This window comes from Danio rerio, chromosome 15 (assembly GCF_049306965.1).
Source record: "Danio rerio strain Tuebingen ecotype United States chromosome 15, GRCz12tu, whole genome shotgun sequence".
In the NCBI taxonomy this organism is placed as follows: Eukaryota; Metazoa; Chordata; class Actinopteri; order Cypriniformes; family Danionidae; genus Danio; species Danio rerio.
In genome coordinates, this window is record NC_133190.1 from 16,755,685 (window position 1) to 16,770,766 (window position 15,082).

At 43.6% G+C, this 15,082-nt stretch overlaps 1 protein-coding gene across 49 annotated transcripts in view; it reads right to left on the reverse strand.

The window, feature by feature from the left end:
* p4ha3 (prolyl 4-hydroxylase, alpha polypeptide III) overlaps positions 1-15,082 on the reverse strand; it is an 81,440-nt gene that overhangs the window by 51,064 nt on the left and 15,294 nt on the right. For 45 of the 49 annotated variants that reach the window (XR_012390678.1, XR_012390681.1, XR_012390677.1 and 42 more), the window contains one exon: positions 13,117-13,260. Coding sequence is in view for 36 of the 49 variants with exons in the window: in XM_073923448.1 (XP_073779549.1) it covers positions 13,117-13,260 (144 nt within the window). In the remaining 13 variants the exon portion in view is untranslated. Of the gene's footprint in view, positions 1-3,750; positions 7,479-13,116; positions 13,261-15,082 lie in introns of those variants that run through there. The other 4 variants (XM_073923458.1, XM_073923461.1, XM_073923452.1 and 1 more) reach the window with 4 other exon arrangements.

Sequence of the window (15,082 nt, forward strand, 5' to 3'; positions counted from 1 at the left end):
GCTCTGGACACATTTGCAATACTTGACGATGGCTCAGAGCGCACCATTCTGCTTGCCACCGCTGCAAATCACCTTGGTTTAAAGGGCAAACCAGAACAGTTGAACTTACGGACAGTACACCAAGATATCAGGACATTACATGGCACATCTGTATCCTTCTGTATATCCACTCCAAGTAACCCTGGTAAGAGATATGCCATTCACGGGGCTTTTACCGCAGAGCAGTTTGGATTAGCAGAACACACTTATCCAGTGAGTTCCTTGCAGAAAAGGTACAGACACCTCAGGGGCGTTCCCATACCACCCCTGCACAAAGCTTGTCCCCTGCTGCACATTGGTTCAGATCACACTGAGCTCATCACACCAACTGAACCAGTGTTATTGGGTCCACCTGGAGGTCCAGCAGCAATCAGAACTCGCCTTGGCTGGGCTTTGCAAGGCCCCTCCAAACATGTACAAGAACAACTCCCAATTTCACAGTGCCTGTTCACATCTAATTGTTCTCCATCCGCAGAACTTTATCATCAGATTGAAAAGTTATGGCAGATGGACATCCTGCCGTACCGAAGTGAGAAAATTGTAGTAAGGTCACAACAGGATCAAAAAGCCTTGAACATGCTCGAGACACAAACAGTGCAGGTGAAAGTGGATGGAATTGACAGATATGCCACCCCACTTTTAAGAGTCAAAAAAATGACTTTACTCAATGCCCCCAAAGAGGCTGTAATGTGCCATCTCCGTAGCACTGAACGCCGTCTGACAAAGGACCCACCATTAGCCCTCAAATATCAAGAGGAAATCAAAAAACTGGAGAATGCTGGTTATGCCACTAAATACCACCTCAAGAAGCAGCCCAATCTACAGAGTCATGGTATCTGCCCCACCACATTGTGACACACAATGGAAAGCACAGAGTGGTGTTCAATTGCTCTTATACATACAATGGAGAAAATCTGAACAAGCAGCTTTTGCCAGGACCAACATTAGGCCCCACTCTCCTTGGAGTGTTAATTCGCTTCAGAGAACATCGAGTCGCCATCAGTGGAGACATTAAAGGGATGTTTCACCAGGTCCGTCTGCTCCCCAAAGATAAACCCCTTCTGCGGTTCTTGTGGCGGGACCTAAACCCTGAAAACCCACCTGATGTGTATGAGTGGCAAGTCCTTCCATTCGGCACAACCTGTAGCCCCTGTTGTGCAACCTTTGCCGTTCAGCGACACGTTTTTAGCCATTGCCAACAGGGTGACAAGCTACGACAGTCAGTTGAACATTCCTTCTATGTCGACAACTGCCTACAAAGCACTTCATCTGCAGTTGAAGCCCGTGAACTAATTGATGGTCTAAGGTCCATACTAGCCTCAGGGGGTTTCGAAATCCGTCAGTGGGCAAGCAATGAGGCCACAGTGGTCAGACATCTCCCTAAAGAGGCCAAATCAGAGAATACTGAGCTGTGGATTTCTCAAAGTCAGGCAGACCCCCATGAAATGACACTGGGACTTAGCTGGCATTGTGTACCAGACACCCTACATTACCATCGCCGCCCGCTGCCCTACCAGGAGGTAACAATGAGGAATATCTATCGTGTCCTTGCCAGCCAATATGACCCACTAGGCTACATCATACCCTTCACAACAAGGGCCAAAATCATTGTACGTCAACTGTGGGCAAAAGAACGAGAATGGGATGACCCCCTTCTACCATCAGAACTGCTGCAGGCCTGGCAGAATTGGGAGGCCGAACTGAATCATCTTCCAAAAATTACCATGCCCCGTATTGGCCACCAGCCAGACTTCGTCTCATGAAACCGCCTTTCTTTTCCACGGTAGTAGATTGCTTTGGCCCATTCCTGGTAAAACGAGGAAGGAGCAATGAAAAGAAATGGGGTATTATTTTCAAGTGCATGACAACACGCTGTGTGCACTTAGATCTTCTGGCCAACATGGACACAGACTCCTTTCTAATGGCTCTCAGACGCATGGTTGCTCGACGAGGAACTCCCTCTGAAATACTGGCAGATCAGGGCACCAATTTTCGAGGAGGAGATAAAGAATTACAAACTGCGTTTACAGCCATGAGTCCCGATCTCCAAGCCCAGTTAGCAAAACAGAAAATCCAGTTCCATTATAATCCTCCAAATGCCCCACATTTTGAAGGTATGTGGGAGCGAGAAATTCGCTCAGTCAAAGCAGCCTTATGCACCATAATAGGACCCCAAACTCTCACAGAGAAAGTACTCAGAACACTCCTTATAGAGGTTGAGGCTATACTCAATGCAAAGCCACTGGGTTATGTTTCTTCTGACCTTGCTGACCCAGATCCTGTGACCCCAAATTACCTGTTGATGGGGCGGCCAGATGTGTCACTACCACAAGTCATCTACCCAGAATCTGAGATCCTTAGTCGGAAAAGATGGCGGCACTCACAGGTCTTGGCCGACCAGTTCTGGACGAGTTTCATTAAGAATTACTTACCCACCCTGCAACAACGTCAGAAATGGATGACAGACACCAGCAACCTCACACCTGGAACAGTCGTGATGATAATAGATCACCAACTTCCTCGAGCCTTGTGGCCTGTCGGCAAAGTTGTTACCACATACCTCGGATTGGATGGTCGTGTTCGTTCAGCAACGATAGAAGTCAAAAACAAACAATATCATCGTCCTGTGGCTCGTCTTATCACTCTGCCTTCTATTCCAGATGATAACCCTACAACGGACTAAAATGGCAAAGGATGATTGTACATTTGCATAGCAAATGTAGGGGCGGCTGTAAAAGAGGTCGGTGGGCTGAGCCCAGAGCTGGACACTAGCTGTGCTCTCTCCTCACGCGTGCATGCTGTGACATCACGAACAGACTCCTATAGAGCTCGTACTTGATCATGCGCTGATCACGAGCACAGGCAGCCAATCAAAACACAGCTTAGGTCTGCTGTACATGGAGACTGTTAACTGGTTTCATTCTGATCAGACAGAGAGAAAGGTTGCATGCTTTGCTTTCCGCCTAATTCCAGTCAGTTTTGTGTGCGTCAATGATGAGAAACCACACACACACACACACACACACACACACACACACACACACACACACACACACACCAAACACATACACAAAGTGTGATGGACAATAAAGAGCTTTAAATGGGATTCAAGTCTCCGTGTTCTTACCGGCACTCCATGGCGACGATCAAATTCACCTAAAAACCAGCTAACTCCACTACAGTGAGGCTGACAATGTGCTTATAGTTGTGCAAATATGGGCTGATGTTTTGATACTTGTGTGTAAGGTTTTGCTAATAGTGTACTACTTTTAATTTTAGTGTGTAAGCAATCCAAAAAAACTGTAACGCATTTATTGGGTAAAATTGCTACTTTTTTACTGTTATTCAATGTGTTTTGGTCATTATCAATGCACTGTCACTTTAATTGAGCGTGAGCAGCGCGTCAAAAATAGACCCAGCGCCAAAACTATCGCTGCCCTGCTGCTTTGGCGACGCTCATGCCTCGCTCTGACGCGCTGCTCTAATTTGTTAACATGGATGCCGAAAACACACGCGCTGCTCACGCTCTGCTCACGCGGCACTGACGCGTTTGGTGTGAAACAAGCGTAAGACTCTGGAGACTGAGGATCCACTTACAATTTTATTAGAAGGAAACAGCAGATACAGAGTAAGAATAGGCAGGCTAATGTCGGGGCAGCCGGCTAACAGTCGAGGTACGAGAGGCAGGCTACGTGTTGGGGCAGGCGGTACCTGTCAGTTCTCAGGTAGGTGGTCCCTCTGGTCGTACAGAGAGGGCGGCGTGAGTGTCACGCTTATAACAGAGCCCCTTCCCTGCGAACGGCTCCTGATGTGAGGGGTTTGACGACTCCGGGGTCTCCCTCGGGGTCGAGGATGGGGCTTCTCTGGATGAGATTGGTGGAACTGTTCTGTAAGTGAAGGGTCAAGGATATGTCCTGCAGGGACCCATGAACGTTCCTCTGGGCCATATCCCTCCCAATCCACGATTTACTGGAGTATGTTGCCCCGGCGCCTGGAGTTGAGCAATTCTCGAACTTGGTAAGCTTCTTGGCCATCGACCAGAAGGGGAGGAGGAGAGCACCCTTAGCCCATCGTCTCTTGCTTTCCTCTCGGATCACTCGCCGGATTCAGGAGGGTACACATGAAACGTGGGGTAAATACGGTAGTTAGTGGGTTATTCTAAACAAAATGAAACTGCTGTGATTTGTTTGAGAATTTTAGAAAGACCCACATACCTGGGACTGAGTTTTATGTAGGGTAGTCTCAATCGAATGTCCCTAGTAGAAAGCCAGACCCACTGTCCTGGAGTGTAATCAGGTTGGCACTGCTTACGCAGGTTAGCCTGTCTTTCCTGACTTCAGGTGGCTCGTTAAAGATGGATGTGAGCACGATTCCAGGTCTCCTCACTGCGTTGCAGCCAATCGGTAACCAAAGGAAGATTAGATGGTTCACCTGACCAGGGAAATAGTGGTGGCTGGTACCCCAGCGTGCGTTTAAAGGGGGTTAATCCAGTAGAGGGTTTTTGCAGAGAGTTTTGGGCATATTCTGCCCACATCAAAAATCTGCTCCAGTCTGCCTTATTCTGATGACAGTAAATTCTAAGGAACTGGATGATCTCCTGATTTAAATTTCTGTCTGTCCATTAGATTCTGGGTGATAGCCTGAAGTCAAGCTGATGTTGATGTTCAATTGTTTAAAAAACTCTGCCCATACTCTGGAGGTAAATTGGGGTGCCCGATCAGACATTATGTTTTCAGGAAGTCCGTGAAACCGAAACACATTATTAAACAGGAGTTCTGTGGTTTAAAAGGCAGTGGGGAGTTTGGTCAAGGGTACAAGTCGACAGGATTTCGAGAAACAGCCGATGATGGTGAAGATAGCGGTGTGTCCCTGAGAATTTTGTAGGTGGGTAATTTGATTGGTTTGTTGGATCAGAGTAATTATATTCCACTGTACAGGTGCAATCAGGAGGTTGATGGGAATAACTGTTGCCTCAGACTGAAAGCTACTTAGGTGGTGATTTTGGTGTGACAGGGCATCGGCTTTGGTATTCTTGGTACCTGGTCTGTAGGTTACTGTAAACTGGAAGCGAGTGAAAAACACAGCCCATCTCGCCTGCCTGGGGTTCAATTATTTAGCGGATTTGAGATATTCTAAATTCTTGTGGTCGGTGAAAACAGTAAAAGGGAAGTTAGCCCCCTCCAACCAATGTCTCCACTCCTCTAATGCTGCCTTGACCGAGAGTTCCTGCTTTCCGACATCATAGTTTTGTTCAGTTGGGGTAAGTTTCTTAAAATAATATGCACATGGGAACATGTTGGGGGGTGTACCTTGACGTTAAGACAGTATCACTCTGATGCCCGTGTTAGAAGCATCCACCTCTACAATGAAGGGTCTGTCAGGATCAGGGTGATGAAGTATGGGCGCTGTGGTGAACCTAGTTTTTAGATTCTGAAAAGCCTACTCTGCTTCGGTTTACCATATAAGGGTTGCTTTTGAATTTCTTGTCATGGAAGTGAGTGGCGCAGTGATGCTACTAAATCCTCAAATGAATCGTCAATAAAAATTTGCAAAGACCAAAAATCACTTTAGTTATTTGATTGACCTAGGAAGGGGCCACTCTACCACTGCCCTGACTTTCTGTTCATCCATAGCCACTCCCTCCTGGCTGATGAAGTACACCAAGAAGGTGTGTAGGTCTAATTTGGTGAAATATTTAGCTCTGCGCAGCTGTTCTAGGGCAATAGGAACCAAGGGTAATGGATATCAGAATTTCACTGTAATATCATTTAAGCCACGGTAATCAATACATGGTCTCAGTTCTTCATCTTTTTTTTTTTTTTACAAAGAAGAAGCCAGCTGCTGCGGGTGAGGTTGATGGCCTAATGAAACCTTTGGCTAACTCCTAGTCAATGTATTTTTGCATGACTTCAGATTCTGGGCGTGAAAATGGAAAGATTCGGCCTCTGGGGGAGTAGTATCAGCTAGTAAGTCGATAGCGCAGTCTGTAGGCTGATGAGGGGTAGCTGATGGGCCTTTGGTTTGCTAAAACCTTTAATCAGGTCAGAGTATTCATTAGGAATCGAATATTTCATCACTATTCATGTTATTGGAGCACACAGACTGGGTTTTTACTGGCATGAGACAGTGTGCATGACAACTAGAATCCCACTGGGGGATCTGGCACTCCAGAACTTTCAGGAAATTACAGGCTTGTGTTTGGACAGCCATGGGAAGCCCAGAATAATGGTATAATTTGATGAGTTAAGCACATAGAATTTTATGGTTTTTTTTTTTAATGTAGAGCCCCCGTTTGCATGGTGAGCTCGTCGGTGGTAAAAGTTATCCTCCCTCCTCCTATGGGTTGGCCATTGAGTGCCTCCACTGTTAAATAAGAGGTATAGGGAATCAGTGTAAGCTTATTCTGCCGTGCAATTTTTTCAGACATAAAGTTGCCAGCAGCTCCCGAATCCAAAAGTGCCATCGTAAGCATAGTTAGGCCCTGAACAGCCAATTTTACTGGTATCTGCACATTAGATGCTGGACTATTTTTAAAATCAAACTCACTGACTGATTGTGTCATTGGACGAGTAGGGCATAACATCTTTAAATGACCGGCTTGTCCACATTACATACACAGATTTCTCTCCTCAGATGTCAAGTGCGTCACTCCGAGCTGCATCAAGTCTCCTTGAGTGGTGTTGACAACAGACGGGTAGTGCATTGACCGTGTAGGGCGTCATGCTCGAATTACATTGTCCAGTTCGATGGTTAGTTTAATAAATTTAGAGAATAACTTGCCCTCATCGCGGCATGCTAGCTCGGATTGCAGCTCCGGATTTAACCCTTTCCTGAAGAGGAGTTTTAAAGTGTCTTCGATCCAGTTCGTTTGAGCCGCAAGAGTATGGAATGCTAATCATATTCCGTGGCAGTTTTCTGTCCCTGTGTGGGTGTGAGGAGCTGGTCACCAGCGCTCTTTCCACCAACATCATGTTCAAACACAGCACAAAAGTCTTTTAGAAACGCAGAGAAAGTGGGAAACGCCATCCCATCCTCCTTCCAAACAGCCGTGGCCCAGTCCAATGCTTTCCCCGTGAGGAGGGTACAAACAAATGAAATACGACTGGCATCCATAGGATAAAGTGTGGGTTGTTGGTTGACAAACATGGAGCATTGTAACAAAAACCCCTTGCATTTGGCAGGGTCACCTTCAAACTTTTCAGGAAACGCTAGCCGGGGGCTTACCGTGAGAGTTGATGGTGACAGGGGTGCAGCAATGTTCATAACTGGTGGAGCAGCGGCCTCTGGTGGTGAAAGGCGTATTCCCTGTAGAACTTTGACCAGTTCCTCCGTGAGTGATGTCAGGTAGGTAAGTTGTTGCTGGCGAATAATGAGCTAGTTGGCTTGGGCCGAGAGCTCTGTTGTGATCTGCATGAACGCTGCTGGATCACTTTGTGGTGAAGTCTTCTGTGACAAAGACTCTGGAGACTGAGGATCCATTTGCAGTTTTATTAGAAGGAAGCAGCAGATACAGACTAAGAATAGGCAGGCAGGCTAATGTCGGGCCAGGCGGCTAACAGTCAAAGTACAAGAGGCAGGCTAGGTGTCGGGGCAGGCGGCAAACAATCAGAAATGGGTGCAGGCAGAAGTAGAAACAGGAAATTCAAACCAGGATAAAGTGTGTGATGGGTATCAGCTGTTGCTGAATCAGTACGTTGTAAGGGGGCTGATGTGTAACGAAGTTTGTGTTTGTGTTAGGGTTGGGCATCTAAGCTATAATGCCGATCCGATACGCATCTCGATACAAAGAATACGATCCAATATATTAGCGATACATTTGTGACATATTGCGATGCAACACGATACGATTCACACCCATATCACGATACGATGCGATATTTCAGCACTAACTAATTAGATTTATGTTTATGAGATGATGTGAAAGAGGATGCTGTGCCATTGAATGAGTTTGATTATTTATAAACCAAGCAAAACCAAGACTTTTTTTTACAAACTGGCTCTTCTCTCAGAGCCAGAGTGTCAGTTTACAGTAGAGGGCCATTTTAGAACATATAGCACATATTATTTAAGTATTTTCAAGATAAACAGAATGTATAAGTGCAATATATATATAAAAAAATATGTATATATTTGCACTCTTTCAACATAAATAAATTTAGCATTGCACAACAAGAATTGTGATTTAACTTTTCAACTATGAAAACAAGTTTTACAAAGATATATTTTGCCACTGATTATTCAAAACTTAAGGTTGTGAACTAGCAGTGTTATGCTGCTTTGAAACATCACTGTCACTGTAAACAACAGGCTAATAAAAATATAACAAACCAGCAATCTTCTTGCTGTGAGGTGGTCAAACTACCCACTGTGCCACCGTGACACCCAATTATTTTTATCATTATTATTATTAATATTATTATTATTATTATAATTAAATAAAAATTAACAGGAGGAGGTGTTTAAAACCTTCGTTCTCCGTGACACTAAGCTGAATATCTTTGCAGATGAACAATGCAATAGCATTCGTTATTGGCGTAGAGCGAGCAGAACTGTTGCGCATGGAAAAAAAACTTGCAATGCTTTTCTCACCACTTTTGGAACTGGTTGAAGCAGTGCGAAAGCCGGGGATGCAGAAACACTGGAAGATGCTTCCACAACAACACCGTGGCGCCGCTTCAAGTGAGATATCAGATTAGTCGTACTGCCCGCGTATTTTACAGATGCGCGGCACATTTTGCAAATTGCATCTGTCCTGTCATGTCGTCCATCCTTAAATCCATAATGTTGCTTGCCATACTTTAGATTTAAAACTCAGTGGGGAATATGTTCGTTTTGCTTCTCGCGCTTTCTGAGGGCGCACCACTAGCTTCATCCGCACACCTGATACACTGAGTTGTAGTGTGTGCACATCCGCAAATCCGTTGCTAAGGCTTACTTTATGTAGGTCGATTAAATTATGCGCCAAAAACAGGTTGACAACACTTGTTAATAAATAAAAAATACATTCTATATTAAAAATATAAGCTGTATCTCGGAAAAATCGTTGCATCTCACAAAAACCGATGCATCTCGATTTGCTTCCAAAATTTCATTCATCCTCAGCTGCTCAACCGATGCACTCGCATCGTGCACGCGCATGACCGCGTATCGATACATATCGGTTAATCTTCCCATCCCTAGTTTGTGTCAGTACTTAGGTGAGTGTTTCCTCTGGTGGTACGGAGAGTGCAGCATGAGTGTCACACGCATAACAGGTTAGTTCTTTAGACAATAAAACTAAATATTGCTTAGGGGCTAATAATATCGACCGTAAAACATAAAAATAAAAAATTAAAACAGCTTTTTATTGTAGCCAAAATAAAACAAATAAGACTTTCTTCAAAATAAACAATACTATAGGACATACCTTGAAAAAAATCACAGAAGGGCTTATATATACAAACACACACACACACACACACACACACACACACACACACACACACATATATATATATAGGGGGGTGGACTTGCTGTTTTTGTTAATGAAAGATGGTGCCACCCGAATCACATTGTGATTAAGGAACGTATCTGTAGCCCGGACATTGAACTGTTAGCAGTGGGGCTACGTCCATACTATCTGCCCAGAGAGTTTTCACATGTGATCGCCATTGTTGTTTACATTCCTCCATCGGCCAATGCGACGACGGCATGTGACGTCATTCACTCCGCTACTGCTAGACTCCAGACAATGCACCAGGACGCGTTCGTCTTAATATCAGGCGATTTTAATCATGTCTCACTAAACAGGACACTGTCCACCTTTTCACAGTATGTAGAATGCCCCACCAGAGAAAATAAGACTCTGGACTTACTGTATGCTAATGTGGAAGAGGCATACAGCTGTATAGCCATTCCACCTCTAGGTAGATCGGATCACAATCTTGTGTACCTTCAGTCCACCTACTTACCACTGGTAAAGCGGCAGCCAGCTACTGTTAGGACAGTGAGGGAGTGGTCAAAAGAGGCCAGTGCAGCCCTGCAAGACTGCATGGAGACTACGGACTGGGATGCTCTGTGCGTGCCACATGGTATGGACATTGATAACCTCACAGACTGTGTCACTGAGTATATCAACTTCTGTGTGGATAGTACTGTACCATTGAAATCCATACGCTGCTTTCCTAACAACAAGCCATGGGTCACTAAAGATATCAAAGCCCTTCTGAATGAAAAGAAGGTGGCATTCAGGTCAGGTGATAAGGAAGCAGCTAAGGAAGTACAGAGGCGCTTGTCGGTGAGGTTAAAGGAGGGTAAGGAGAGATATAAGAAAAAGCTGGAACAAGAGCTGAAACAGAACAACAGTAGGTATGTGTGGAGAGGCATGAAGAACATTACTGGCTTCAAGACCAGCAGCCCTAGAACTGATGGTGATGTGGATAGGGCCAATCAGTTTAATATGTTTTTCAATAGGTTTGACAGTAGGCCTCTCTCCAGCTCTGACACAGCCCTTACTGCACCTAGTGCATCTGCTCCCCCCCAATAGTGTCACGTCAAATTGCAGCATTTTGCCCTACTTCACGCCCTCTCCTTCCTCCTCTTTCACCATCGTACCAACTGAAGCCTCCATCGCCTCTCCTCCTTTCATTGGTGTCTCAGACTCTTATAAACCACCTATGATCATCACTGAGGACCAAGTGAGGAGAGAATTATGCAGACTCCATCCTGCTAAGGCACCGGGTCCAGACGGATTAACCACACAAGTACTTAAGCTGTGTGCTTCTCAGTTAAGTGGAGTACTGCTGAGGATCTTTAATTTGAGCCTCAGTATTAAGAAAGTTCCTGTGATGTGGAAAACATCATGTCTGGTTCCGGTACCCAAGAAGGCGCGACCTAGTGTTCCATCAGACTACAGGCCAGTAGCACTTACTTCACACAGTATGAAGGTCTTTGAGAGGCTGGTCCTGGGCACTCTCCGCCCCCTAGTGAGGTCAGCGCAAGATTCTCTTCAGTTCGCTTACCAGGCCAAGATTGGAGTGGAAGACGCCATCATTTACCTGTTACATCGTGCCTACAGCCATCTTGACAAACCGAGTGCATCCCTGAGGATTACATTTTTCGATTTTACCAGTGCCTTTAACACTATTCAGCCAGCCCGGCTAGGGAGCAAACTGTCTGCTATGCAGGTTCATGCTCCCTTAGTTGCGTGGATTATGGACTATCTGACTGATAGGCCACAGTACGTACGGCTACAGGGGAATAAGTCTGATACGGTACTGTGTAGCACTGGAGCACCGCAGGGAACTGTTTTGTCACCGTTTCTCTTCACACTGTATACATCTGACTTCCAATATAACACAGAGGGCTGTCACCTGCAAAAATTTTCAGATGATTCAGCAATAGTCGGATGTATTAAGGGGGGGGACGACTTGGAATACAGGATGGCTGTGGACAGTTTTGTGGACTGGTGTGAGCTGAATCAGTTGCAGCTTAATATCCAAAAGACCAAAGAACTGGTGGTGGACTTGCGAAGATCACGGCGATCTCCAGTTACTCCCTTGTCCATTAGAGGGGTGGATGTGGAGATTGTTCAGGACTATAAATATTTGGGTGTGTATATTGACAATAAGCTGGACTGGTCCAAGAACTCTCTGGTCACATATAAGAAGGGTCAAAGTAGGCTGTATTTCCTACGTAAACTCCGATCTTTTAGAGTCTGCAACACCATGTTGCGTATGTTCTATGAGTCTGTAGTGGCCAGTGCCATTTTCTATGCTGTGGTGTGCTGGGGTGGTAGTGTAAAAGTGGCAGATATGAAGAGATTTAACAAATTGATTAGGAAAGCTGGCGCTGTGGTGGGTGAGGAATTGGACAATATGGAAACTGTGGCCGAAAAGAGAACATTGTGCAGACTTCGGTCAATTATGCACAATGTGGATCATCCTCTTTATAATGTGGTTGACGAGCTGAGAAGTACCTTTAGTCATAGACTTACCAGCTTAAAGTGTTCCACTGAACGCCACAGAAAATCCTTCCTTCCCACTGCTATCAGACTTCATAACGTCTCCCTCAGTCACTTACCCTTACAGTAATCTATGCAATACCTTGCTGCTCGTGCCATATATTAATTAATTATTACGGGTTTTAGTGTGTGGAAGTCTGTGCATTATGTTCTATGATGTGCAATAGTCTATTAGGTGCAATATTTGTACGTTTTTTTACTGGGTCTTAAATATTTTTAGTGCAATATCTTTGTTTTTTAAATGAGTGCTGAATGCCTTTACTACTTGAATTATTGTATGTGTAATTGTTTTATGTGTAATATTATTAGTTTTGGTTAATATTATTTTCATTACTTGATATATGACTTATTAGTATTAGTTACCACTGATTCTTTTAAGTGTAATATCTTATATAATAGTTTGTATACTTATGTATTGTGGCTGTTTCCTTTTATAGATTGGTTGGATTTATGTGACTTATTTCACTTACTTAATTTATTTATTTTGTCTTGTGGTTTTGTGTTTCTGTGTTTTGTGTGTTATGGCAGTCATTACATAAGCAATTTCCTGCGGGATAAATAAAGTTTTCTAAGTCTAAGTCTAAGTCTAATTTTTGCCTGTGGTATGATTGAAAAAGAGCTGATACTACACGTCATGAAATACAAGTTTAAAACCCCATATTGTAAGTAAATCATGTGTGAACCATTGATTAGTCTTTTTTTGCCCAATCCCTCCACTCTATTGATTTTTTTTTAAAGATAGCTTTAAAAAAATACAAAAAATCTAAATACTAAATAACTTTTAATCTGCTCACAAATTGTGTTGTTTTGTTGGTCTGCAGTGGCTGAATGGGTAGATTTTTCCACTGCTCTCTGGAACACATCAATATACTGGCAACAATTATAAAACTCAACCGCATGCATTTCTGATTACTACCAAATGAGATTTAACAAAAAAACAAAAAAACAAAAACAATACCAACATTTTGTGCCAATTTACACCTTAGTTTAGATCACCCAAAAGAGACCTTATCAACAGCAGATGTTAACACAGGGTCTCGGTTAAAATCATATTTGTTTTGTAATTAGTGACATACCTTGAAATGAGAGAAAGCCAAATGGTCCAGGGCATCTTCAAGCGTGCCTTCATTTTCTGGACTCCATTCGGTTCCTCGGAAGAGTCGAACGGCCTCCTCAAACCACAGCACAGAATGGTAGTAATCTTCCAAATCATAGGCCACCTACAAGCATAAAGCTGTTGAAGATGTAGCACAACACACACACACAAAATGACATGGAAACTGAAAAATAAAGCTGAAAATAGATGATGACATCCAGCATGTGCTCTTTTTTTAACTTTATTTTGTTTTACACATTTCAGTCCAAACAATTGTCACTGGTTATTTGATGTGTTCCTACCTACTATGTCATTTATAATACTACAATACATTACTATAGTAATAGTCATACATAATAATTATCTTATCAGCCTATAACAACCAAGCAAGCCATTTATATAAGCCCATCTAAACAATCTGTTTCGCTGTACTCAGGTGAGGATGCAGAAGTTTCGGTCATGGTGCAGAAGTTTGGACTTCCAACGTTGTTTATGTCTCACAAGTTTGTTCATTTCTCTGTCCGTGTTCGTGTAACAGCTTAAAGTTGAAGGTTAACAGCTTTGTCAATTCACTTCATTTTCGCTATTGATTGATTTAGCCATTTCGCTTTCATTACTCGCCGAGCCGCCGATCATTTAATTGTCCTTGCATAAGGTTAACGTTACTAGCTTTTAGCACTTCTAACGTTAGCTCCTACTCGCAAAATGTACCTTATGTGATTATGAATTTAAAGGTTCAGGACACCCTGGATAACTTTTTTTTTTATATTAACAGATTTGTGTGTGTTGAGCATCAGTTAAGACAATGTTAACACCTGTCAGCTTTAATTGTGGGGAAAACTGGATAATTTTGAGCTTTTGTCAGCTAATTTCAGCTTCCAGGTTTAAAATGATTTTTTGGGCGGGATCAAAATCGGCAACGTAGCGTAGAACTGCAAGTGCAATGATGACGTGTCGGTATCTCATTATTATTCAAATCGGAGTTTTCTTATTCTATAAGAAGAGCCGGCTGCTTAATTATTCATGAGACCTGCCAGACCTGCCAGAGTCAAGACTGAGCTGTGAGACACGGCACGGGCACACAGTATTTAGCTGTTCATGAAGGCTCATATGCGTTTGTTTCCATGATCCATGGGATTTGTTGCATGTTTTCCCCCGCGATCTTGTCAGGGCCGATCATACAGCAAAGCTGTGTGTGTGCTGCTAGCATTTTTGTCGGGAGAGCAGCACGAGATTCAAACACATCACTGTGCTGCTGTGTTTGCCTAAATCCTCCAGATTACCAGCAGGGCTAATGGTCAGAAGACCTGCTGCACTGAGTCTGCTGGATACGGGGATTGAGGGAGAAGTCCTCATTTATAGGGTTTACATGAACACACGTATCTTTATAATGATATAAATTGTGGTTATGTGTATATGAAATTACGAATTACGAATGTTCATTTCTTTGCATTTTAACTTTGTAAACTATAAACTCATGCGTCTCCTCACGGTTTGTCTCATTTAGTGAGCTAGCCTCGTTCGCTCACGTTCTCCCCTGCTGGCTACGCCCACTCCTGCCTTATGCTCGCGGAGCTCCACGCCCATTAATCATGCATCTTTTGAAAAAATTCTGAAGTAGACTTTAACCGAAAGTGGGGGGTGTTTTGGCCCTTTAACAATGCCGAAATCGAACAGTAATCATATGCAAACTACTATGTTGCCTTTTAAACAACCTAGAGCTGGATACCAGAATGATCATGGGATTTTCACCGAAAACACCCCGGTTAACCACAGTCAATCTTCTTCATTGGTATTTTACGCCATCTTCATCAGCCATTCCATTTCGGTGATCTTTTATTCTGTGTTTATTATCTTAAATTTGTTATGTGTATACGTAGTCTGCATGAGGTAAGTCTAACTCTTGTTTCATTAACATTATATGAAGTCACTGAATCATGATATAT